Source organism: Dipteris shenzhenensis, chromosome 6, assembly GCF_047967505.1.
Source record: "Dipteris shenzhenensis isolate YYH24624 ecotype China chromosome 6, Dip_SZ_1.0, whole genome shotgun sequence".
NCBI classification, from domain to species: Eukaryota; Viridiplantae; Streptophyta; class Polypodiopsida; order Gleicheniales; family Dipteridaceae; genus Dipteris; species Dipteris shenzhenensis.
In genome coordinates this window covers 5,712,685-5,739,166 of record NC_141601.1, presented here as the reverse complement: position 1 = coordinate 5,739,166, position 26,482 = coordinate 5,712,685, and the positions used below count along the sequence as shown (strand labels likewise).

The 26,482-nt window shown below is 45.3% G+C and overlaps 1 protein-coding gene across 1 annotated transcript; it reads right to left on the bottom strand.

The window, feature by feature from the left end:
• Window positions 1–327: 327 nt before the first annotated feature.
• LOC147900690 (glycosyltransferase family protein 28) lies at window positions 328–26,256 on the bottom strand. Its single transcript, XM_087376027.1, has 3 exons — window positions 25,968–26,256; window positions 945–1,044; window positions 328–800 (listed from the first exon to the last, which is right to left on the bottom strand). The coding sequence occupies exons 1-3, from the start codon at window positions 26,130–26,132 to the stop codon at window positions 544–546; spliced, it is 522 nt and encodes a 173-aa protein (XP_087232153.1). The 5' UTR covers window positions 26,133–26,256; the 3' UTR covers window positions 328–543.
• Between the last annotated feature and the right edge of the window lie 226 nt (window positions 26,257–26,482).

The following is a 26,482-nucleotide window of genomic DNA, read 5'->3' as shown; positions in this document are numbered from 1 at the left end:
CTAGAGAATATGATCTAAATCCATAAGCAAAGACAATACAATATAAATTATCCACGGGAACCAGTAAGATGAATGACATGAACCAATTAGATACCAAAAAGAAGAGCCATGCTACGATAAATATGATAAGGTAAACATAAGTCATGGACTAGGATCGACACCTAAAGATCGCTAATTACCATTAAAGAAGCTACTTATTATGAATACAATGAATATAAAGTAAATAATTACGTGTCAGCACTCAGTGCATGTACGTACACATGTACGAATGCACATGCTACATGGCTCATGCATGTGGTTGTCAAAGCCAGTATGAAACATCAGATTGCATGCCACACTTACCTGTTTTTGTACTATTACCAATAAATGATAAAAATGTGTATATCCACCATACAAGGATTGGCCTTACAGTTCTTAAATTACTGAGACTTTTTCAAGGCCTTAAGGACATCATGTGCTCTAGATTATGTACTTGTCACAATCGACAAGTTTTAGGCAATACGATTTTCTCACAAAAACCTTTCTAGACATCACATCCACATTCTAGCCATCACCGAGCCCTAGAAAGTGGTTCAAAGATCTGACAAGTGCAGAAGGATTGGATGGCTCATAGGAAACAAGCGATGACAGATCCATATTTTTTAATGTCTCGAGGAGAGTCATAGGAGATGCATAAAACAAGTACTTTTGAGCAGCTAGCTCCTCAGCAAGCTCAGCTTGGTGATTGTCCATCAAAGCTTCATTAACAACAACAACAAGAGGCTTGCCCATCCGCAATGTCTCAAAAATGCTTCCAGAACCTGCCAAATACTTTCCATTTATAGAACAAACGTAGAAGTAAAAACGAAAACCCTGCAAGTGCACCTCCATACATTATTGTTGAGCACACCTTGCCATGATTGGAAAAGAAAGAAGCCAAAACATACAGCTGAGTTGATTCATACCTGCATGGCTGATGACTAATGCAGCTGAGCTCATGTATTGCCGAAGATCGGGAGCAAACGTGAAATATTCGACATTTAAATCTATTCCGTCATCAGAAGACTACAAAAAACATTCTATTTAAATGAAGGGAAATAAAGGAAAAGTTTGATGAAATGTCCTAAGTTTGAAGTTTTTCCAGTCTGGTCTAAACCCATAAAACTGCAAACAGGTTTAATCACAGCAACATGATATTGTTCCCAACCAGAAGAAGAATATTAAAACCAGGGCCTTCCTGAATAAAAAATAAACCTGAATATACCTTTGAAATATGAGCAATTATACAAACCTGGAGCTCACAAAATATTGCAGTAAATAGACATTTGTTTTACCCTTACCTACCCCTAAATACAATGAACCACGCATCACCATCAATAATCGATCTCCCTAAAACAATCGCAAAGCTCTAAGGGTTCACCAATAAGACCTTTGCGTTATTTGTAACTTCCCTTAGCCTCTTAACTCTGACAGGATGCATCCAGTGGCAAATGAGAGACTCAAGCTAAAAGATTCAAAATTTAGCTGCAGCATCTATGAGAGGGAACTCCTTGCCATCCCTCACGCACTCGAGATTTGGAAGCCCATTGGTGAGAGAAAAGCACATCAGTGGGCTGCATCTTTGCCGACTTTTCATTACAAAATATTGCAGTAAATAGACATTTGTTTTACCCTTACCTACCCCTAAATACAATGAACCACGCATCACCATCAATAATCGATCTCCCTAAAACAATCGCAAAGCTCTAAAGGGTTCACCAATAAGACCTTTGCGTTATTTGTAACTTCCCTTAGCCTCTAACTCTGACAGGATGCATCCAGTGGCAAATGAGAGACTCAAGCTAAAAGATTCCAAATTTAGCTGCAGCATCTATGAGAGGGAACTCCTTGCCATCCCTCACGCACTCGAGATTTGGAAGCCCATTGGTGAGAGAAAAGCACATCAGTGGGCTGCATCTTTGCCGACTTTTCATTTTCTTATTGGTAAGGGCACAAAGTTGCTGACACTCAATCATATGTCTGTTGCATATCAATAACGCATTTGCATCCTTACATGGCTCCTACGCCAAGACTAATGAAGGCCAAGCCTAAGTATAAGCCCACCTCACTCCCATTGTACTCACCTTTTGATGTGACATCTACCCTATCCACTCTCTTGCTTCCTCCTCGTACCTGCCTTCTCTCTCTCTCTCTCTCTCTCTCTCTCTGACTCTTCTCAGAGTATGATCATAAAGTTTTTCCAGCCAAACTGCACAGGTAATCACCCTGCAGGCCTAATTCAAATTTTGAATTTTGAATTTGTTGGTTCCCACCTAGGAGTAAGAGTTGTGTAAGAGGTGGACTTTTTGGAACCTACCTTGGCCCTTTCATTAAGACTTATCCATTTCTTATGAGGCCCTTTTGACACCCCATTTCTCCCCTAATGATGTCGACATGCACTCGACAGGGGATGCCTCAAGGGCCATATCAACATGAAAGGGGACCCCTCAGCTACTTATGGGGCAATCTAGATAATTGCATTCTACCTTGTTGCATAGTAGTCAAGGATAGCTGCAAATTAAGCTAATTGCCAACTAAGACTTAAGGTAGTTGGATAGTATTTGAATAGATGCAAAATAAGCTAGTTACAAACTATTTATCTGCAAACTAATTAACTGCAAACAAGAAAACTAGTTGTCTGCAAACTAGGTACATGCAGGAATTCATGACTATTCAATGGACTAGCTAGTTTTAAACAAGATGTCTGGAAACTAGCTAACTACATACTACCATGCCACATACTAGTTGGATAGCTACAAACTAGCCACCTATGAGCAAGCTAGCTGTTGCAAAGTAGGTATCTGCAAGTGGGATGCAGGACTAATTTGTTATCAAGATGGCTGCAAAGCAGATATCTACAAGACTTAGTAGGATGCAGGATTAATTTGTTGTCAATCTCCCAGACAACTGTTTTCAGCATGAGCCTCAAGTGGGGAACCAAATGCTAAAGGAAGCATCTCCTCAAAAACATCATATGAAGAAGCTGGAATTCTCTCTCTCTCTCTCTCTCTCTCTCTCTCTCTCTCATCATCATCATCATCATCTCAGAATCACCTTCGTCATCCTCTGCACCATCTTTGGAGGTAACAGCACCCCTACCCTTGGGTGTGCCACAAGGTCAGCACTAGATTTTGCTGCATTATCATCACCGACAATGTTTGGATCAAGGGGGGCTCCTCTTAGCCCGACCCACAAACTAATCCAAGCTAGAAGGCTTAATTATCTAGCCAAAGATTCTCTTGCCTTGCCACGTGGCCATCATGATGATTCAGGACATTCTAAATAGTTGAATTGTGAAGTTGCATGTTCAGACGGATTGCTGCACAAGAAAAGAAGTCAAGGTTACCTGTTGGGGAAGGCTATGACAGCCTACTTTTACTAAAGAAAAGATCAATGACTAATTCTTCCATGGAAGTCATTTTCCAAGGCAAGGCTTGCCGGATGAAAAATGTTTTATTTTTGAAATGTCAACCAATGGTCTAGCATCTGGTGTAGATATTGTCAATCACATGAGAAGAGGAGGAAATGGTGATTTGTGCAATTCATGGGTGCAATTTGATCACACGATTGGCTAGAGCACAATGGCATGTGATCCTAGGTATAACTTCCCTCTATACTTATGTGTCCATGTTGCTGAGGTGTGCTATAATATTTAATAATGTTGGCTTTGTCTACCAATGTGCAGGAATTAATGGCCATCGTGACATGTGAGATGAAAGATGAAGATGCTGAAAGCCAAATCCTATTTTGGGAGATGTTGAGTGCCACAATGAAACAATGTGGATACCCCCCTCCATATTTTCATGGTTTCATGGCTAATGAAGCTAGAGCAAATTGGATAGCTGTGAGAACTATTTTCAATGGGGTTCCAAACAATATAATCATTGGGAGAGAGCACTCATGTCTCTTCCATTGGGAGCTAAGCTTGCATAAGCACACAAGGAAATTTTTCAAAGAGGATATGAGGAATGAGCATATCACATGTGTGAGAATTGGAGATTATGTAAGACAAAGCAAGAAGCTGCCAACCAAGCAAAGCTCCTTCAAAAGGTGGCATGCAGGACATGTCCGTGAGGCCGACATCCCTTCAATGGACATATGGTTTAGTTGGTGAATGTGTGGATTACTATGCCCCTCCCCCACAGCATACCTCATCTCTGTCACCCTCACCCCTCACTCAGCCACCTTTTCCCTCCTCGGCCGGTCTCACTACGCCCACATTCAGTTGTCCCTCTACTAGTCTCCACTCCCGCCCCCATTCACACCACATCCCTACACACTTCATGGTCACACCATCCCATCGGACTTCTAGGATCATGTCCTCCTAGAGAGACACCACCTTCACACACGGGAGGTGGAGCAGGACCGCCTCATCCACAGCTTGAGCCAAGAGATAGCACAGCTCCGGAAGGAGATGGCAGCCGTATTGACAGCCCCACACTATGGACCAGCAGTAGAGGCAGTCGAGGCACAGATAGCCACCATGTAGTCAACTAGATGGGTGGACCTTGCAAAACAAGAGCTTGTGAAGGCCACCATTTTGGAGTAGCAGCATAGGGCTAGCAAGGCTCTCAATGTGAGAGTACGTGGGATCCCTCGCACAGCTACAACCCCCATGGATGACTCGATCAACTTCGTGGCTTCCACCCTTGGGGCTTAGGAGCATGGGATTGAAGGGGCTTTGCGCATTGAACGGGAACCCAAACAAGAGCAACCTCTCATCATTTGCTTCAGAGACGCTCACGCCCACCTCGCGGCACTACATCAACCTTACGTACCCACCCGGAGACCTACTTAGATGAGGATCTTACATCCCTTCAGGTGGAGGAGAGGTGTACCCTCCTACAACAGCGGGATGCGAAAGTGGGCAGTAGTCCAAGAGAAGCGGCTCTTGATAGGTCCCCAATGGACATCTAATGGCCCCCCGAAATAGTAGGGCGGGGCCTATGAGATTCAAAGCACCGAGACCCTGACTTCTAGTATTTGGAACTGCAATGGTACTTAATGGTCAGATCTAGGGAATTTCTCGAAATCTTACCCAGCTCAAGATACATCTTTTTACATAGAGACACACCATAGTCCAAAGTGCCCTTTGCCTATAGTCAATGGGTACACATGGTAGACAGCATATAGGCACAAAAATCAAGAGACAAGAGGAGTCCGAGGATCGGGAGGAGTAGCATTACTATACCAATCATCAGTCACTCACTGGGACGATCTCCTTCAAGAGACAAGATATACATGCCAGGTTCTTATGGGTTCAGATCGGATGACCTCCACATAAGGAATCTTTCATCCCAGTCTGCTACTTCCCCCCGAGACCTTGCATTTTTCCAAGGACCTGCACGAAGAGGTTGAGACCTCACCGTACACATCCCTTTATCCGGACATGGTGGATTTTTTGAGCCACAGGAAAGTTCTCTCGATTGGAGACTTCAACGTGAGAACAGGTACACACCAAGTATCACGTCTAGAATTTCATGATGATTCTATCTTACTACCAAATGTAGATATAGATGAGGTTGAGATGTCTCAATTCTCCACAGACAAACGGCCCCAGCCATATCCTATGGCATGCACTATAAGATATGGGCATGATACATGATCTTATCATATATAATGGCCTACATTGCTGGCCCTCCTCATGTGGGTTCACTTGTTTTCCACATGGTGAGGCTCTAGCGTAGTGGACTATCTCATGGGATATCCTACCTTCAGTTCACATATCACGACTTTTCCATCTCACCACCATTCCTAGGAGCAAACTCCACCCCTCGGCTCAGTACCCTGCAATAGCTGGTATGATAACGAGTATAAAGCTTTACGCCAACAACTCCGAGTGTGTGTGTGTGTGCGCGCGCACACACTTTTTTTTTAGGGTGAAACCCTTGTATTTATATTAGAAAAAAGTTTTTACAATGAGAATAGTCTCAAGAATAGTCTGAATAGTCTCAAGAAAAGACTATTCTGAAAAATCCAAAGTAGTGGGAAAACACATCTAGAGAAGAGACATCCAAGTCATTCTCATGATAGAGATTGCTGTAATGATGCTCTAAAACATACACACACACACACATATATGTATGTATGTATGTTCATCCAAGTAAGGCAGAGATGATACACAAGTACCACCCTTTGTTTCGCCAGAAGAAGCAGGCTTTCGTCCGCCAAAATGAATAGTTATTAAAAAATTTGTTTAGTGATAACTATAAAGAATTTTGGCGGAGGTTCCTTGAGGGGCAAGCCCCTTCCCCTCTTACAAAAACCAAAACCTCGCACTCCTATGCGCACACACTATGCGCACACACTATATGATGTTCCTAACCAACCAGCTCCTAATCTTTCGCACGTACCACACCCCACTTCATGGACAATTTTCACAGCTGGTGGTGTCAAACATGCAGCCCTGAAACTTCATAATGACCGAGCAAAAGATCATGTGGGCCTACACAGAATTCATTGCATATGGGATAAATGCCCTGGCCCCCAATCTTAGCCAAGCTCTTTCAATGAAGCGGTTTGCACAAGCTTTCCACAATATTGGACCCTAAACACCATCACTCCCATACACAAGGTAGGAGACCCCATGAGCCCGAAAAACTATAGGACCATTATGATCGGACATGTCATATCCAAGATCTATGCATGAGTACTTGACACTGAGCAAAGCAATGGGACATGCATGCTTCCGAGTAGATCATGGAACTATGGATCATATAACTTACACTCAAGGGGTCGTCAAGGAGGCCAGGACACGAAGACAAGGAGTCTATTGCTACTTTGTGGATTTCTGCAAGGCTTTTGACACATTGCCCAGAGCCCGTTGCCCAGAGCCCGACTCATCAGATGTCTATAAGAGTTGGGGTACGATCAGGAGATCACTTGGGCAGTCATGGCACTTTATTCTTCAAAAGGGATACATGAAACACATTATGAATCCTAGAAGAAGAGGGCAGATCCAACCTATAGGCCACCTCATCAATTCTCTACAACACCTTGTAGGGTCCATAGTATCTGTGGGCCAGCTTGGTGTTTGTGTTCCCTTTCAATGACACATATCTAGACTTGTGGAGCCTGAGAAAAACACAATCACCTTCTTAAAAAGCAAGCTCCCTCCCAGGCTTATTAGCATATGCTTTCATACAAGCTTGGGTTTTAACCATATGAAGTAAAGCTGCCATGTGTCCATGGATATATGAGTCCACTTACCCTTAGGGATTGGCAATGGCTGGAGAAGGCCTGCTGGTCTAAGACTAAGCTCTCTGATTTGCTGACATGGTTTGCATCCTTGGACAAACTTGTAAGCATCCCTCCATAGTCCCTTCCATATAAAACTCTGCTTTGTTTTTTCATAGGTCTTGAATAGACCAATATGACCAGACATTTGAGATGAATGCATCTCCTGCATAACCAGCAACCTGTAGATAGAGTTCTCCACAAGGAAAATCCTCCCTTTGCAAGTTGTAATTGGGATCGTCCTCACAAGCATGATTTTCTAGTTTCTGGAAAATGACAGCAGCCTTTGGATTTGACATATATTCTTCTTGGATTCCATGGATCCACTTCTTATAAATGTCAGTAATAGAGCATAAGGTACATGCGCACATCCTAAATAGAGAATCAGCCACAATACTCTCCTTCCAGCTTTGAACTCAATGTCAAAATCATCCTCACCTTTGAAATGGCTGCCATATACATAATGATGCCACTTGTCAATGGCATGAAGTATAGCCCACGTCTCCTGGTCATATATATGATAAGCAAGCTCTTTGGCATCCAGCTTTCTACTCTCATAGGCAATTACTACATGAGATTGCTTTAAGACTACCTCTATGCCTCTTCCACTTGCATCTGCCTAAATGGTGAAAGGTAGAGAAAAATCAGGGCATACCAATCTGGGTGCTGAGGAGAGGGCAACCTTAAGTTGTTGAAAGCTCTTTTCTGTATATGATGTCCATCCAAAGGAACCTTTCTTTAGTAGGTCAGTACGAGGGGCAGCTACCTTGGCAAAGTGCCTGATGAATCTCATATTGCAGGAGGCAAGGCCAAGAAATCCACTCAGCTGAGTGACATTAGTTGGCTGTGGCCATTCCTAATGCATTTCATCTTTGTATGGATACACCTTATTCCTTGTTGGCCACAATGTAGCCCAAATATTCCACCTCATTTGCCATGAAGGTACACTTGCTTGGCTTGGCATACAGCTAACGGGTTCTCAAAACGTCCAAAATTTGCTTCGCATGAGAGAGATGGTCTTCCTTTGACTTGCTGTAGATGAGGATATCATCAAACAATACCAAGACAAACTTATAGAGATAAGACTGCAGGATTTTATTCGTGAGGGCCTGAAAAGTGGCTGGGGCATGGCTTGTTGTAATAGCTCTTGCATTTAACCAAGACATCTTTTATGCCCTCAGCCTCTTGAGGTCTCTTGCCAACTTCTTGGAAGAAATGACAGTCAACTTACGTGCTTCATAGCCCTTCAAAAATATCTCCTTACCTTTATGGAAGAATCTCATAAACATGTGATTGAAATCCATGGTAATCTCATTAAGGGTTCTCAGCCATTCACAGCCTAGAACAATGCCTATGGGACCCATATCCAAAGCAAATAAGTCTCCTTGGAAAGTATAACCTAGTGACAGCTATATTTGGATGGCCTAATAACAATATCTACTGATAGTATGCTCCCCATTAGCCATTGTACTTGCAGGCCGCCATGATCAATCTCTATGGGTTGCAACCTAACCGCTTGGACAGACCCCTTTTAGTCTAAGTGTTTGGGTACTTTGAGCACCTAGCACTTAGCCCTAGTATGGCCTTGTAGGCTAGTCTAAGGACACAGTCAACCCTTAAGGTGACTTAATTGGTCAACCATATGGTTGACTTCGAGGCCATATAGGATCTCCTGCCCCACAAAAGGAAACGCTTTCACCAAAGCTCTTTCTCGTGACCAAATGGAGCATCTGGCTGTAGGCCCACACTAAGTGATGTTGAAGACCACTACCACATCTGTGAGCCCCAAATGAGGAGGATGCAAGGTAGTAGGTCGGGGTTGGCTGGGATAGGAAGCCTGGGAGCTGCACATAGCAGCAATTTTGTGCAGGTACAAGGGCTGCTCAAGGTGCCCGGACAGAGACATTGGTCCAATACCAAGGAGAGCTCCCCCCTCTGTCCACGGCGGCCTGACTGCCCAGCTGCCTCCTGGCTGCTCCGCTGCCCGCTGCTCCTCCGGCCTGCCCCCTTTCTGCCTTGTCGCCTCTCCCCCTCGCTTGCCTTCCGCACCCTCCCACGCTGCTCCTCCGCCCCCACTCTGCCTTCCTCCTCCCCGCCATCTTGCCTCCTCCCCGCCATCTTGCCTCCCCGCCTTCTATCCCTTCCGCCTTCGCACCTCCCCTGACCTCCTGCCTCCCCCCGCCATTTCGCCTCCCCCTCCATCTTTCCCCTCCACCTCCCCTGCCTATCCCACCCTCTTCTCTGCCCCTCTTCCTCCCCTCGCAGGCTCTCTTCCCCCGCCTTACTTCCACTCCTTCACCCCCTCCTCTCCTTCTCTTCACCTTTTTCTCTCCTTCCCCTTCTCCCTTCTACCTTCCCTTCCGCCCTCTCCACCTCTCTCCTCCGCCTCTTCGCCTCCCCCGCGGATGCCCTGTGAGGGAAAGAGTGAGGGAGTGGAACAACGGAGACAGAGAGAGAGAGGGAGACACAAGAAGTGTGGGTGTGTAAAAGTGTTGAGCCACACCACAAACTCATAGAGTTTTATTAGGATTAGGGATTCACCCTATGACTGTCTTAAGACAGTCATAGGTGTCATAACTTTAAAAGGGTGGCAATGTGCCTTTACCCCAACAACCTCCCACCTAAAGGCCAATGTGCCTAAAGGGGAGAAAAAAATAAAAATTACAGCAATATACAGTTACTGTATACAAGACCATAAAATAAGAATGGTCTCATCCTAATCCCATGATGTGGCCGCAATGTGCAAACCGCTCTGTAGGCAAGCTCTTAGTGAGCAAATCTGCAGGATTATCATCAGTATGCACCTTCACAAGCTCAAGTCGCTTGTCTTCCAGTACCTCCCTGATGAAATGGTATTTCACATCTATGTGCTTGGTCTTCTGATGAAAGACCGGATTCTTTGCCAACATGATAGCACTCTGACTATCACAATGCAAAACTGGCATATCTCCTGTAATGCCCAAATCTCCCACCAGCCGAGTAAGCCATATTGCTTCCTTGCAAGCCTCAGTGGCTGCAACATATTCAGCTTCAGTGGTTGACAGTGCAATGCATTTCTGCAACCGAGACACCCATGATATAGCACCTCCTGCACATGTGAAAATATAACCGGTAGTAGACTTCCGGTTATCTGCATTCCCTGCATAGTCTGAATCTGTAAAACCATGCACCAATGCATCCTGCCTACCATAGCATATGCACAAGTCTTTGGTACCCTTGAGATACCTCAAGACGCCTTTCACTGCTTCCCAGTGCCGCTTGCCTGGATTTGCCATATACCTGCTGATGACTCCCACCGCAAAAGCAATATCCGGACGAGTGGCAACCATGGCATACATCAAAGAACCAACTGCAGATGCATACGGAACCTTGGCCATTTCAGCCTTATCATCATCTGATTTGGGGCTGTCCTTACTGCTGAGTTTTAAATGTGGAGGCAACGGGGTACTAATAGACTTCCCCCCCTCCATTTTAAACCTCTGCAGTACTTTGTCAATGTACTCCTTCTGTGACAGAAACAAAAGTCCCTTGGACCTGTCACGAATAATCTGCATACCAAGAATATGGTTTGCATCACCCAAGTCTTTCATGTCAAAAGACTTATGCAGTTGCTTCTTCAAAGCACTAATCTCCTGCTGAGATTTGCTGGCAATCAGCATGTCATCCACATATAGAATGAGTAGCATCAAACTGCCATCCTTTGCCCGTTTGGTGTACAAGCAGTGATCGGTCTCACACCTATGATACCCTTGGGACTGCATGAAGGCATCAAACTTCTTGTACCATTCTCTTGGCGCCTGCTTGAGTCCATACAAGCTCCTCTTGAGCTTACACACAAGCTGCTCTTTCCCTTTAACAGCATATCCCTCTGGCTGACTCATGTAGATCTCATCATGGAGATCTCCGTGAAGAAAAGCAGTCTTCACATCCATCTGACATAAATCCATGTCCTCATGAGCAACAAGAGCTAACACTGCCCTCAAAGTAGTCATCTTGACTACAGGGGAAAAGATCTCATCAAAGTCAATGCCCTTCTCCTGCTTAAATCCCTTGGCAACCAATCTGGCCTTATACCTCGGTAAAGCATTTGAATCCACTTTGACTTTGTAAACCCACTTGCATGGCAAAACCTTTCTGCCTACAGGTAGCTCCACCAAGTCCCATGTATCATTTTGAAGTAAGGAGTCCATTTCTGACTGCATGGCTTTCTCCCACTTCCTTTTCTCAATTCTTCCCATAGCTTCCTTGAAGCTGGAAGGCTCACCACAATCTGTCAACATGATAAAATCAGCCACATTATTGGCTCCTGAAACAAACCTGTCAGGAGGCCATTGTACACGGGTGCTCCTCCTAACAAAATGTTCTGGATTAGGCTGCTGTCTAGCCTGTTCGTCATGCATGACGGGTGGCTGTACCACCATATTTGGCTGTTCTACAGCGCCATTTGCTGGCATATCCAGTGGTGCATCATTGGCAAAATTGTATGGCTGATTTTCAGCCTGTATACCCTCTTGAACAGGGTTATCTACAGCAGCCTGCTGCTGCATATTAATGGGCATTCTTTGCTGTCCGACATCATCATAAACAACCCTCCTGTATTCCACAGGTTGCACGGGTTCTTTGTGTACACAATCCTCTTTAAAGATGACATCATTGCTGTGTATAATCTTCCGTTTGACGGGATCCCATAACCTGTACCCCATTTCACCTTTGTCACCGTAACCCATGAAGATGCATCTGAAAGACTTTGGCTCCAGTTTGGTGCGCAGTTCTTTGCGTATATGAGCAAAGCACTCGCAGCCAAACACACGTTAAGTGCTTATATGAAGGTGGCTTGCCAGACCACACCTCCTCTGGCACTTTCAACTCCAAAGCCTTATTCGGCGACCTGTTAATTAGGTGAACTGCTGTTTGCACGGCTTCTGCCCAAAAGCCATGAGGCAATGCAGCATAAGACAACATACATCGAACTTTTTCCTGAATAGTTCGATTCATCCGCTCACTTACACCATTTTGAGATGCATTATGAGGGGCTGTGAGTTCCTGTTTAATGCCCTTAGCTTCGCAAAACTGTACAAAAGCATGTGACACATACTCACCCCCATTATCGGATCTGAGGCATTTCAGCCTGCGTCCTGTCCGATTCTCAACCTGAGCGACAAACTTCTTGAAAGCATCTAAGGCATCGCTCTTATGCTTCAAGAAATAGACCCACACTTTGCGTGTGGCATCATCAATAAAAGTAATGAAATACTTTGCACCCCCTAGTGATAGCTGTGGCATCTCACACAAATCAGTGTGCACTAGATCAAGCGGTGCTCTATTCTGGGGAGTTCTCCTCTTATGAGGAGTCATAGAATGCTTTCCAAAAATGCAATGATCACAAGTAGGCAAATCTGAAAATGAAAGAGACGGCAAATAACCCAAACGTGATAGTTCTTGCATTCCTTTAACGGACATGTGTCCCAACCGGCTATGCCATAATGAAACCTTCGGCAGCTCGGTTATGGCAACAACATGATTACCTACACTGGAAACATAAAGAGGGTACAAGGTATCACTCTTATAACCCTCAGCCACTACAACCTGGCCATCAGTAATCACCCATTTGGAATCCCCAAATGTGGTGTGATAACCACTGTCATCCAACAAGCCAGTGCTAATCAGATTTTTCTTGATTTGAGGCACATGGCGAACACCATCAAGCATAAATATGCATCCATCAGGGAATACTATCTGTATACTGCCAATCCCTACAATCTGACATGCATAGTTGTTCCCAAGGTGAACAACTCCACGAGTACCTGTGTAGGAAGTAAACCACTCCCTATGAGGAGTAACATGAAAAGAAGCACCTGAATCCAAGAGCCAGGTGTGCATGTCATGGCCATCAACAACCAATGTATGTGCAATTACAGCAGAAGAGCATAAAACATCATGTCTGTCACTGTCACTGTCCTCTGCTGCAACATTCACTGCATCCAAGTCATCTGCCTTGGCCTTGCCCTTGCCTTTGCTTCCACTGCCTGCATCCTTTGTCTCAGCCTTCTTGGCTTTCTGATCCCGTATAAACTTGAAGCACTTAGACTTCACATGTCCCTTCTTGCCACAGTAAAAGCATTCAATATTCTTTTTGCCACGGGACTGACTGCGGGATTTGGACTTGCCAGCACATCTCCCCTTCTGCTGAGTCCTACCTCTTTCCTGTACCTGTAAAGCATTGGAAGACTTGCTGCCCATATTATTCTTCCTGCTCATCTCCTCCATAAGGAGAGAGCTCTCCACATCAGCATACATAAGAGTGACATTTGAATTAGACAGGGTGGTCTTGAAAGTGTCCCAACTCTCAGGGAGGGTACACAACAAGAAAGTAGCCTTGAACTCCTCATCAAGGTTCAATCCCTGTGCAATAAGCTGTGTAAAGATGGCATTGAACTCACTCAAGTGTGAGGTCATAGCTGTACCTTCCTTCATGCGAAGGTGGACAAGCTTCTTCAACCAATAAACCTTACTGGCTGAGCTCTTTTGGGCATACAATTCTTCTAGCCTCTGCCATAGGCCATAAGGTCTTTTCAGCCTAAACATTGAACACAAGAGAATCAGTGAGAGTAAGCATAATAGCAGCCCTTGCAGACAAATCAAGCTCCTCCCACTCATCATCTACCATCCCAGATGGCTTGACACCCTTCACCCTTATGGGCTTAGAAATCTTCTTTAGCAGAAGTACATTCAAACACTGTTCTGCCCATAATGCATAATTGTGTGCCCCTTCCAATTTCTTTATGTTCAGTATTGAGGATTCACTTCCCCCTGATGCCATATCAGACAAGGAAAGTGCCTAACTCCTTGTAAGTCAAAAAAAAGACTAAATAAAATTCTGATTTCTCAGAAAACCTGCTCTATCAAGAGCCAGGACCACTCACAATAGTGCTGTTTTTACTGTCAAAAATTCTGCAGCAAAACAGAAAAATTTCCCTCCAGTCACTGTACCTTCTGACACACTGTACCGTGCTTAAATAGGCATAAAACAGTAACTTCAGAATGCTGCAGCTGTTCCACAAGTGCTTTATCAGTGCATCATCATCTGACGAAGCACAAAACACTGCTGTCCTGGACACTTCTCCCACCTCAGATGAGGTATTACATTGATTTTATATGCATAAACCACTTGTCATACACTGTTTTGTCCACTGAAAAAGGCTCCAAACACCTCAGCCTGTCACAAACCTGCAACAAAGTATGGGACAAATCCCAAACAATCACCTTTCTACCAAGGGGATAAAAGGCATCTGAAGGTCTCAAATAGTAACTCAAGTGCTCACAAGCAAAATCTGGGCAAAAGCCCCTTGATTTGACACCTGTACCAAGTGAAAAACACCTCAACACTGAGGTAGCATACAAAAAACAGCGCTCTCCTGGCACTTTCACCTGACAATGTAATGCATAAACGGCCCTGTGTACACAGTAACAACACAGATCCCAACGTACAAACACTGAAGAGAAAATCTTTTGAGCACTGTCAACGATGGACAGTTAGGGACCGAGTAAACTCGATGCGCCCTGGCCAAGCGTGGCTCAACTGAGATTTTTCAAAGTGTCGTACACAGAATGTGACCTGCAAGAAATGTCACTGAATACACTGCGGAAACAAGACCAATATGGTCACCCTGGCTCAGCGTCCGCATCCACCCTCGCGTCAGCAGCGAGCCCTAGGAATTCCTGATGTGGCGATGGCGGATGATAGCAAAACAGCGGTTGAGGAGGAGTGGATCCAGGGCCCCAGTGAGCCTGATCAACAGGGGGAGCCTGTGATCGCCCCTTTTCCCCCCCCCTCCCCCTCCAAATCCCTCCCCCCTTTCCCCTCCACTCCCCCTGGGTTCCCCCCGCCCCCTACTGTGATCTCTCACCACCCGCCCCCGCTGCCCCCCTCTCCACCTCCATAGCAAGTTCCTCAGCCTCCCTTCCCTCCCCTGCTTCGACACCCCTGCCAGCAGACAAGAGTAAGACGACGTCCCCTACAGCTCCCTCACCGCAGCATCAAGCCCATTCAAGGAGGGAGCCAGAGGGACGGGGCTTGTCCTCTAGGTCAGCCGCCCCCCACCTCTAGCTTGAGCGTCCCTTACCGTGGGGCTTCTGGAGGTTGGGACCCTCAATTACCTAGAGATCCCAAACTCCTATCCTTTACCGTTGGAGGTAACGCTTATGATCCTGCCGCCACGAAAGGGGGGTTTGATCAGCACAGTGGGCTCTCAAACACATCACGTTTTTCTAGTTTGCCTCCACAGGGTTGGAGAAGTGGACCCCAGAGGTGTTTGATGCTATTATGGGAGACCAAATTTCACGCATGATGGACGAGTGGATGGGAGCACAGGGACTGGATCTTTGGTACGCCCATGGTGCGGAGGTGAATTTCCAGCTGAGCTTCACGCGAGAGGAGCCGATGTGTAGTTTGGCGGTAGGAGTTATCAGATTGCCGCTTGAGGCAATGGTGGATCATGCATACTACTCGCCCCTCCAAAAGTGTACGGAGCGGTTTGGGGTGGAAGTCTCCTTCATGATGAAGTGGGCACGGAAGATCGGCATTGAGCCGGTATCCACCCTAGTACGTCGTCGCATAGCCACGGACTATTCGCCCTCAAAACCCCCGACAAAGTCACATAAGGCAGTCTTTCTAGAACATGCACCCATTCACAGGAGAGCCTTGTTCTCTGCACCCCCGTCCTCATGAGCTGGACCATAGTGAGTTGGAACACGCACGGGCTCCACGACCGTGCTCGTAGTCAATTGCAATACCTGATACTCTGAAAGGAGTTGCATATGGCAATGGTAGGGCGAACAGTGGACATCCTTTTGATCCAGGAGCATATGTTCTCAGCAGCAGACATCATCAGGTGTCACCACCTCCTCCCAGGGAGAGGTCCCCTGTAGTAGGACTGAGCAGAGGGGTTTGCATCTCGGTTTCACAGACTTTGGCTCTAGAGGTCTACGATTAGGGTGAGCCAGGACAAGCAATTTGGATGGGCGTCAGGACGGGAGAGTCCAAGATTGGGATCCTAAATGTGTATGCCCCAGCGTGCAGACAGCATCGTCCGGCCTTTTAAAGGAGACTGACAGAGTGTCTTCTGAATGTAGACTCTTGGATTGTTGGAGGGGACTTCAACAACCTGGAGTTTGGGGAAGACAAGCAGGGCGGCGCCTCCTTCTCTGAGATGCCAGCAGCAGAGCGTAGCACTTGGGAGCAGTTCATTTTCATGATCAATGGTAGGGACCCGTTGCGAGAGCCAGATTTCAGCAGGATACCTGGCAGCCTCCTCTTCTCTTTTGGATAAAGGAGACACGATAGACTACTTGAGAGACTAGACCGTTTCTACGTTGGGGATTAGGCACTGCACAGAGGCGGCTCTACCGAGATTTTGGCAGGTACCACAATGTCAGACCACTTTCCCGTAGTACTTCACTTAGAGCAGTCAGAGATGACACCGGGCGAGGGCTGGGCTTCGTGCGTGGCCGAGGAGCAATGAGGAGTTACACGCTCATGCCCTTAGGCAAAGGAGGATGCTTCAGGAGCATGAGCGGGCTTTGAGGAGGGACATCGTCTCCATAGAGCGGCTCAAGGAACAGGACCCAGGTTCTCATTGGCTTAGCGGCAGGTTCGAGAGCACTTGCCTTGAGCTTCACGACACGGAGATTCGGCGGGCTAAGTTCTCCTATCACTCTTCCCGCCCCGGTGGTTACAGCAGGGGGACAGGATAACGATGCAGTTCTTCCAGACCTGAAACCTTTCTCTCGTAAAAGACAGCCAATACACTTTCACTTGCTCTCCCTCTCTCTCCCTCTGTCAACAGAGACACTAGGGCCCCAGACAACAGTCGGGCTGGTGAAACCTTCCCTCGAAAAGTACAACAGAGACACTCTCATTTCTTTCCCTCTCTCCCTCTCTCAACAGAGACACTAGGGCCCAGGACAACAATCGGGCTGGACCCCCCCGAAGGATTTTATTACTTGAGAGAAGATGAAGTACATAGTTCAGCGTAGAGCTGTTCATACATGAAAATCCAAAACGTGAATGAATGAATCATTACATGAGCTCTCAGGCTCCCTTTCTTAGCAACAAGCCACTTGTCAATTTCTACATTACTTTCCTAATTACATGCCACTAAGGACAACTCTGGAGTCTTCGAAGCACTTGGTCACGCTAACCGCCTCCTAGACTCTGATTAGGCTCCGGTAGTGCTTAGGAAAATTACTCTTCCTAGTACCTGCAACAATTAATTAAAGCACACCACCATGGCACCTATTAATTGTTAGCGCTTTGCATGCAAACAACACATTGTGGACTAGTTCTAGTCACGGTGGGCGTCCCCACTGAACACGTGCACACATAACAAATATTAAAAAATATATTTATTCTTTGGTTGACCGAAGTCAACGCTCTTGATCATAATTAAGGAGCTTTGACCAAGGGTCGAGGCGCCTTAATTATAGCCAAGTCTCTCCAACCGAAGTTGGCACATCTTGGTTAACCGTGGTTAACCCTCTTGACACATGCCAAGTCTCGTTGACCAAAGTCAACACTCTCTAACCGTAGTCAGCTCTATAGTTCTCTGGTTAACCGTAGTTAACCCTCTTGGTAATAAACCAAGTCTCCCCGATCGAGGTCAGGTTTACTTGACCAGAGTCCAGTATCTTTGATCGTAGTCAATTCTTTGACCATTAAAAGAACTCTTTGACATAATTAACACATATAAAACTCTTTAATTATGATTAAATAAATGGTCAACTGTACTTTGACTTAGGATATTTACATTGTGGTGACAGCTGGACCCCCCCAAAGGATTTTATTACTTGAGAAAAGATGGAGTACATAGTTCAGCATAGAGCTGTTCATACATAAATCCAAAAGTAAAAATGAATCATTACTGAGCTCTAAGGCTCCCCTTCTTGGCAACAAGCCACTTGTCAATTTTTACTTTACTTTCCTAATTACATGCCACTAAGGGCAACTCTGGAGTCTTCGAAGCACTTGGTCACGCTAACCGCCTCCTAGACTCTTGGTAGGCTCTCGTAGCGCTTAGGAAAATAACTCTTCCTAGTACCCGCAACAATCAATTAAAGCGCACCACCATGGCACCCATTAATTGTTAGCGCTTTGCATGCAAATAATACACTGTGGACTAATTCTAGTCACGGCGGGCGTCCCCACTGAACACATGTGCACACATAACAAATATAAAAATATATATTTATTCTCTGGTTGACCGAAGTCAACGCTCTTGATCATAATTCAGGGGCTTTGACCAAGGGTCGAGGCGCCTTAATTATAATCAAGTCTCTCCAACTGAAGTTGGCACAACTCTCCAACCGAAGTTGGCACATCTTGGTTAACCGTAGTTAACCCTCTTGGCACATGCCAAGTCTCGTCGATCGAAGTCAACACTCTCTGACCGTAGTCAGCTCTGTGGTTCTCTGGTTAACCGTAGTTAACCCTCTTGGTAATAAACCAAGTCTCCCCAACCAAAGTTAGGTTTACTTGACCAGAGTCAAGTATCTTTTACCGTAGTCAATTCTTTGATCATTAAAAGAACTCTTTGACCATAATTAACACATATGAAAACTCTTTAATTATGATCAAATAAATGGTCAACTGTACTTTGACTTAGGATATTTACATTGTGATGACATCCCCTCGGCTTCTATTCAGTTGACCTCAACTGAAAAAGCTTCCTTGTAAACATCCAAAAGCTGTGGATGGTCGGATAACATGTCTTCATCCATCCACTTGGCATCTAATTGAATTTTACAAGATACCTGTAAAACTCCTTGCCCTGAGGGCCTTTGCGTACAGTATAGTACACAATCTGCTCTGGCTGAAGGACCTCCTCCAGCTCATCCACTTCTGGTGGATCTTCTGATACTGGCTCTGTAGGCTCTGGATCCTAGAATTTCTTTAGAAGACTCACATGGAATGCATTGTGAATCCTCCAATGCTCTGGCAATGCTAACCTGTATGCAACCTCATTTATGAAAGGGCCATAGTATCTGGGAGATAACTTTGCATACACTTTCTGTTTGCCTTTAAACTTGCAGAGCCTAGCTTTCTCAAACTTTAAAAGTACCCAATCCCCTTCCTTGAGGTCTAACTGTCTCCTATGCTTATCTGCAGCTCTTTTATGTTTCTCTTGAGACCTTTCAATTGCTGTCCGGACTTCTGTCTGGAGGTCTCTCACAAACTGAACAGCTGCAAATATTTCGTCCTTGGTCCTCAGGATAGGTGGCAGAATCACCTTTCCATAGATGATCTCAAAGGGGGCTTTCCCTGTAGAGCTGTGTACTGTATTATTGTAAGCAAACTCTACCAATGGTAGGTACTTTTCCCAGTCTGAACCTTGGTCACCCACGTAGCATTTCAGCATATCCAATGCTGTAGAATTTGCTACTTCACTTTGACCATCTGTTTGGGGATGGAAGGAAGAAGAAAAATTCAGATTCGTCCCCATGTTATCAAATAAAGCTCTCTAGAATAGACTGGTCATTCTGGGATCTCGATCACTAACAATGGACTTAGGCATACCATGGTGCTTGAAGACCTGTGCCATGAAAAGCTTAGCCATATGATTTGCCTTTATGGTTTTGCGAACCGGAATGAAATGAGCTTGCTTGCTGAATCTATCAATGATAGTCCAAATCCCATCATTCCCTGACTTTGATCTTGGCAAATCAAAAAAAAAGTCCATTGTAATACTTTCCCACGGTGCCTGAGGCACGAGAAGAGGCATAAGTAGGCCAGGTGCCTTCCGTCTATCATATTTTACTTTCCGACACATAAGGCATTCAGTAACATACTGATGTATATCTTTCCCCATCCCTAACCAAAAGAAATACCTCTCTAGTGCTAGAGTTGTTGCTGTAATTCCTCTATGTCCAGCATAGGGAGGTGCATGGCATTCCTCCAAAATCTTTTTCTTCATCTCCTGGGTGATGCATAGGCAGTCATCTTTTAGTAGATACCCATCTTTAAGGGAATAGTGACTGGTGGACTGCCCCTCTTGCATTTGCTGTAAAATCTCGCCAAAATCTGCATCATTAGCATATTGCTCCCTCATGCCTTCCAGGTCCTGATGATAAGCAATAGTCACATTATTGACCTGGGGTCTTCGGGACAAGGCATCTGCCACTCTGTTCCGAATTCCTGGGGTATGGACAATCTGAAAATGATACATTAACAGCATATTTGCCCATTTCATATGCTTCTCGGAAAGTTTTGTCGGAGTTAGAAAATATATCTGACTTTGGTGATCTGTTTTAACAGTAAAATCTGCACCCAAAAGATAGTACTTCCATGTATGGATGGCATGGATTACAGCCAATAACTCCTTCTCATAGATTCCCAGATATCTCTCTACATCCCGGAGTCTCCTGCTTTCATAAGCCACTACATGACCATTCTGATGCAATGCAGCCCCAACACATTCCCCACAAGCATCACAATCCACATCAAATGGTTGATACAAATCTGGAACGATTAAGATTGGCTCTGTAGTCAGCCTCTCCTTGAGTGTGGTGGAGGCTGTCTTTTGAGGAATTCCCCATCTAAAAGCTGCATTTTTCTTAGTAAGATCGTGGAGTAGAGTGGCTATATCCACAAAATGCCTGATAAATTTTCTGTAGTAAGAACACAGGCCTAGGAAACTTCGAACTTCATGCACAGTTTTCAGCTCTGGCCATTCCTGAATGGCACGAATCTTTGCTGGATCCATCTGTATCCCATTCTTGGATATTATATGCCCCAGGTAATGGATCTCTTCCAAGAAGAATTCACTTTTCTTGCTGTTTGCATAGAGCTGATGATTTCTCAGCTCTTGAAACACTATAGCAAGATGTTCCTTGTGCTCTTCTTCGGACTTAGAAAAGACAATTATGTCATCGAAAAAAAGATACCAGTGAACTGTCTGTAGGGTCAGAAGATACTATCCATCATCCTATTGAAAGTAGATGGGGCATTTGTCAATCCAAAAGGCATCACTAAGTATTCATACAACCCGAATGTAGTGGCTGTCTTATGCACATCTTGCGGTTGTATCCTGACTTGATGATAGCCACTCTTCAAGTCTATCCTGCTAAAAACTGAAGCTCCATTTAACTGATCCAGCACATCATCAATGCGCAGAATAGGGAATCTATTCTTGATGGTCATTTTATTCAGTACGCGGTAATCGACGCACATACAGAATGAGCCATCTTTCTTCTGTACTAGCAGTACAGGGGAACAAAAAGGAGAAGAACTGGGCTGAATCAACCCCTTGGACAACAAGTCCTACACCTGAGTCATAATCTCCTCGCTGAGTTGCACTAACTCTGTATGGGGACCTATTGGGTGGCTCACTGCCAGGAATAAGTTCTATGCCATGATCTTCAGGTCTCTCAGGGGGTAACTCTCCTGGCAAAGTGTCAGAAAAGCAATCTTTAAAATTTTCAAGAAACTGAAATTTATTCTGATCTGCCTTACTTATTTCAGCATGCATTTCCACACATCTCTCTTTTACAAAAATCATGTAAGCTGAAACTGCAGACTTTATTTCTTTTCCAACAGAACTGTTTGATACAATGGGAATAGTTTCCCCTCTATTCCTAAGTAACCACACGATATACTTTGCCCCTATGTACAAACTCCAGCACTCTTTCAGAAAGAGTCAACTTCAATGCCTTGCGATGAAACCAAGGCACACCCAAGACTACATCATGATGTTTTAGTAGAGAAATGAAGAAGTCTTCCTGATTCACATAACTCTGTACATGAAGACGGAGCTTCCCTATCAAGGGAGTGACTAGCACAGGGTTTCCACAGAACATCTGATCGGCATCCAAAGCCATGCCCAACTCCTCCATCTTTATTCCCAGTCTCAGGGCTAGGTCCTCTGATATGAAATTATCAGTAGCCCCTGGATCAAATAAAATCAGCGCTTGCTGGTCTCTGACTTTGCCCCATGATAGCAGCAATTCTCGTTCTTCTAGGTTTGAAACATGACCCAGTATGTCAGGAATTCCTCCTGCCATTGGCTTTTGCGGTCCCCATGGCTTCTCTGCCTCTTTTTCCTTCGAAGTTGAAGGCTTTTCTAGGCACTCGGCAGCCACATGCCCCTCTTTGCTGCACCTGAAGCATTTACCCTCTTTCCTAAAAGTTTCAATCTGTTCAGGGGTAAACTGTGTTCTTCGCTTATATGACTTTGAAAACTGAGTGCCCCTCGGCTTCTGAGGCTGAAACCCTTTCTTTTCAACCTTGGGATACTCTTTCTTTTCTGATTTTGAAAAAACACTTTTCTTTCTTTCAGCACGTCCTGCATGCAAGGATAGTACTGTGGATGGATCTTGTAATGGCACAAGACTAGCTACTGAAGCTGAATGCATAAGGTCTTGAATGTTCTTTGCCCCCAAAGCATTCACTACTGCCTGGATTCTTGGACTGAGACCTGCTCTATACTTTCTCATTTGGGTTCCTTTGGAGATCTTTTTGAAAGGTGCAACCTGCAAATAGGCATCCCAAAACTTTTGGTTGTACACATCCACTGTATCTCCTGCATCCATATGCAAACTATCCCAATCTTGAAGAACATGGTCTCTAAACTGTTTAGGCATAAATTGCTGGTAGAAGCCTTTCTTGAAGTCCTTTCACTTCTTTGGGGCTGACCCATCTGTGGTCTATGTACTCCACCATGCACTAGCTGTTGCTATGCAAACTGACCATTCTTAACTTGGAGGATTCTAAAAACTTTTCCGTACTGAATGCAGCATCAAACTGCCTGATGAACTGCAATGCTTTATCTGTATGACCATATTGTCCATTGTACGTCATAAACTTGACAAATTTACCTCCCTCTTTGAATTCCTTGGTCTCTCTGGAAGACTTTCTCTTCCTAGACTTCTTGTGTTTCCTTCTTTTCTTGGATGGTTTATCTAATAAAGAAAAAGATACAGAAGTCGAGCTCGAGGTAGACGGTGAAGGACTGGGAGATCGGTGATGATGCCTTGATCTCTTCCTGCTATGAGACCATCCCCCCCTATGAGATCTCTCTCTCTCTGGCTGTACACGAGAGTGTGCCTCTGGCATTGGCACATCATAAGCTGCATTAGGCATAGTATCTGCTTGAAACAAATGCTGAGCTCTTGGATCCCTTCTGAGATTTTCCATCTCCTTCATATGAGTGCGTACCATCTGTTCAAATTCTTCATGAGTTTGTTCCACACTTCTCTGTCTTTGATGTGCATCACTATCTTGTGAATCCCTCTAGATAGGTGATTGGGCCATTTTCTTACGACTCGTCTGAGATCTGCAAGTTTGTCATACACACTATGTATGCAGCTGATGCATGCAACCTTTGCTTTTCAAAGAGAGAAATTACCTCAACAAGAGGTGCCTGCATTCACAATCTATGCCAGTACCGGGCTGTCAACTCAAGGCATATCCCCACAAAGTACTGAGTATGCAAAAAGCACTGAGTATGCATCTGATTCCCTTTTTCTGAGCACAAAGGCATGCATCCCTTTACTTGTGCAATTTTCTGATTTTCCTCTGATTTCTGCTTTTTCTGACAGTAAATACTTTCTCAGATAGGTGAAAACTGCTAGCAGAAACACTCTCTGCAACTGTCCTTTTTTTTTTTAAGACAGTAACTGGATGAATAACCGGCTGGTTACTCTAACCAGACTAACTGGCTCTGGTCTGGTTGGCTCTCAGCTGGACCTCAACCATCTGTAGTCTAGTTAACCAGCTATGGTTTGGTTAACTAAAACTAAGGTTAGTTGGTCAGACCTGGTTAGACCAACCAATCTAAACCTCTAACCAGGGTTAACTAACCAGAGTTAGTCTAGCCACCGGTTTGCCACCTCAGCAGTCCAAGTCAGCTGCCATGTGTCCTGCCATGTCATCACCCTGCATGTGCTGCCACGTCAGCCTGCATGTGCTGCCACGTCAGCATAAGCTCCCACTGCCACGTCAGCATCCACACGTGTCTGCCACGTCAGCTCTGTGCATGCCACGTGTACGACTATGCCACATCATCTGCCCTGCTGGCTGCCACGTAAGCCTAAGGTTGAACCTTGGCTGAGAGAAGATCTCCCTAGCCTACTGGATACAAGGTCAGAGCATTTAGAGGATAGCGCTCCATGAGGCAGTCCCTCTTGATAGCCTAGCCCCCCTTTCTCCTCTGGAGGACAGCGTTTGGGAGGTGGTAACCAGTATCACTGCGTGGAACATTTGGGTGGCTCGTTGCAGTCTCGTGATGGGTGAGCATCAGGTGCCACCCTCGGCTACCATGGTCGCCATCTGGCAGGATATCATCTATACTCTACGCTCCACTTGGGAGCATGGGACTCCAGGCTCTAGAGCAACTATTGAGCAGTGTCCTCGATTCTACAAGGCTTGGCCTGCAAGAGTCGTCTACATCTTCACTCCGCGAGGGATACGTTGGTTATAGTCCCCCCACTTGCCTGTTAGCCCTAGTACCAGAGATTCCCTAGGCAGTGAGCTGGGTTTCTCTGGAACAGGCTGGGTTTTCTTTCAGCCTTTTCCGGGTTTTTTTTTCCCCAAACTCAGCACCTTCGGGGCTGCTGTTTTGTATGAAGTCTTTCAAGCATTAATAGAAGGTTCCTTTCTTTGGGAAAAAAAAAAAGGTGCACGGATAGAGGCTGAAGTGGGGTCAGCAGACCTCAGTTACTTGTCACTCCAGTTGGCCACCTGGTCAGTTATTACAGAACCCCTGGTCCGGTAATCCATACCCTCGGTTGGCCTGGATCTGATTTTTACAGACAAGGTCGGCCTGGTCTGTGACTCCCAGCCTTATAAAAAGGGCCCATCTACTGGTCATTTGGGAATCCCCATATTTCAGCAGCAGTCTGTCCTTCACCCTCAGTGTACTGGCGCCCATCTCTGCCACACTGTTGCCCAGCATCTGCTAGGTATATACTAGGTATTTTGGCCTACAAGTTGCTGTGTTATCTTTTGCATATCTACTGCTCTGTGGTCTCATTTACAGTTTCTGTTATGAGTGTGATCAGAGAGAGTGAGAGAGACCTATATGCTGCGTGAGTTTGCTACAGAAAGCAGACCCTTTGCTCTGACATGGGCTACCGCTCAAGATCATTCAATGCAGCTGGCAACTAGCTCCAAAAAGGGTTCTAGCTTACCAGTGGTGCACATCTAGATCCAAGCCTCAGCTGGCGGCTAGTGCTATTGAGTGTGCATTCTCAGTCCTCATAATCTAACAGGTAATTGGTTGTCATGATGTATCTATTATGATTTGCCATTTTTGTTGATTCGTAAGTGTTTAATATGGTGGAGCCTCCAAACAGCGATAGATTCTGTTAGAGTTTCCAATGGTGGGCTGCCACGTGAATTTTTGTCGAAGCTCAGAGATTCTCCTTCTGTTACTATTCACGGCCAACGGTAGAACGCTACATGCAGCCCTGCCACATGAGCAACAAGGTCGTACAGGAAGCAAGACGGCCCTGGAGCGGGCTTACAGGCCTAAAGCCCTTCGGTCGAGACAGCCAACTGTTAAAGGAAGGGAGCCAGCAGAAGATAGGAGAAGTCTCTATAAATTTTATATGGTTACTCTTAGCAGCTATTACACAGAAAAAAGTCGACGCTGAGCATAACCCAGAAGGGGAAATTCCGTCATTAACCCTCCGTTTGCTTCCAATCTTGTCTTAGTGTGTACCTTGGATGGGACATAAGAGCCTCGACCTATTTGGAGAACCATAGAAGAATAGCCTTTGTGTGCAAGAGCAGCTCTGCACGCGGGAGAGTCAACAACCTTGATAAGCGCATCAAAAGACGTTGTGCCGACAGTTACAAAAACCTGACCTCCATGCTCCATTTCCATTCACGTCAAAAATCTGCGTCCTTCAATTGAAGATGACTCTGTAAAACTTCACCTCAGCTGTGGTAGGGTTGGGCGTAAGTACTTATCTTCTCATGAGGATGTGGATTGAGCCTTACATAGGCACTTATCTTCTCATGAGGATGTGGATTGAGCCTTACATAGTGCAAATGTGGGTTGCCTCTACATAGGATGTTGTCATCGCTAGGTTGCATTCCAATGGGACACCATAACCTTGCCGGGATGCGAGCTTGGGACACTCGCAGCTTTTGTTCAATTGCTTGCATCATTTACTTCCACTCAGCCATCACTATTATAATCCTTGTGTGTAGTACTTTCTTTCTTGGGAGACA

Excerpts from the sequence above, each read along its gene's own strand:
- LOC147900690 (XM_087376027.1), bottom strand. The coding sequence starts at position 26,132 with ATGGAAATGGAGCATGGAGGTCAGGTTTTTGTAACTGTCGGCACAACG. Across the intron at positions 1,045-25,967 it reads GCTCTTATGTCCCATCCAAG|TCTTCTGATGACGGAATAGA; the intron begins GTACACACTAAG and ends TGTTTTTTGTAG. Across the intron at positions 801-944 it reads ATTAGTCATCAGCCATGCAG|GTTCTGGAAGCATTTTTGAG; the intron begins GTATGAATCAAC and ends AGTATTTGGCAG.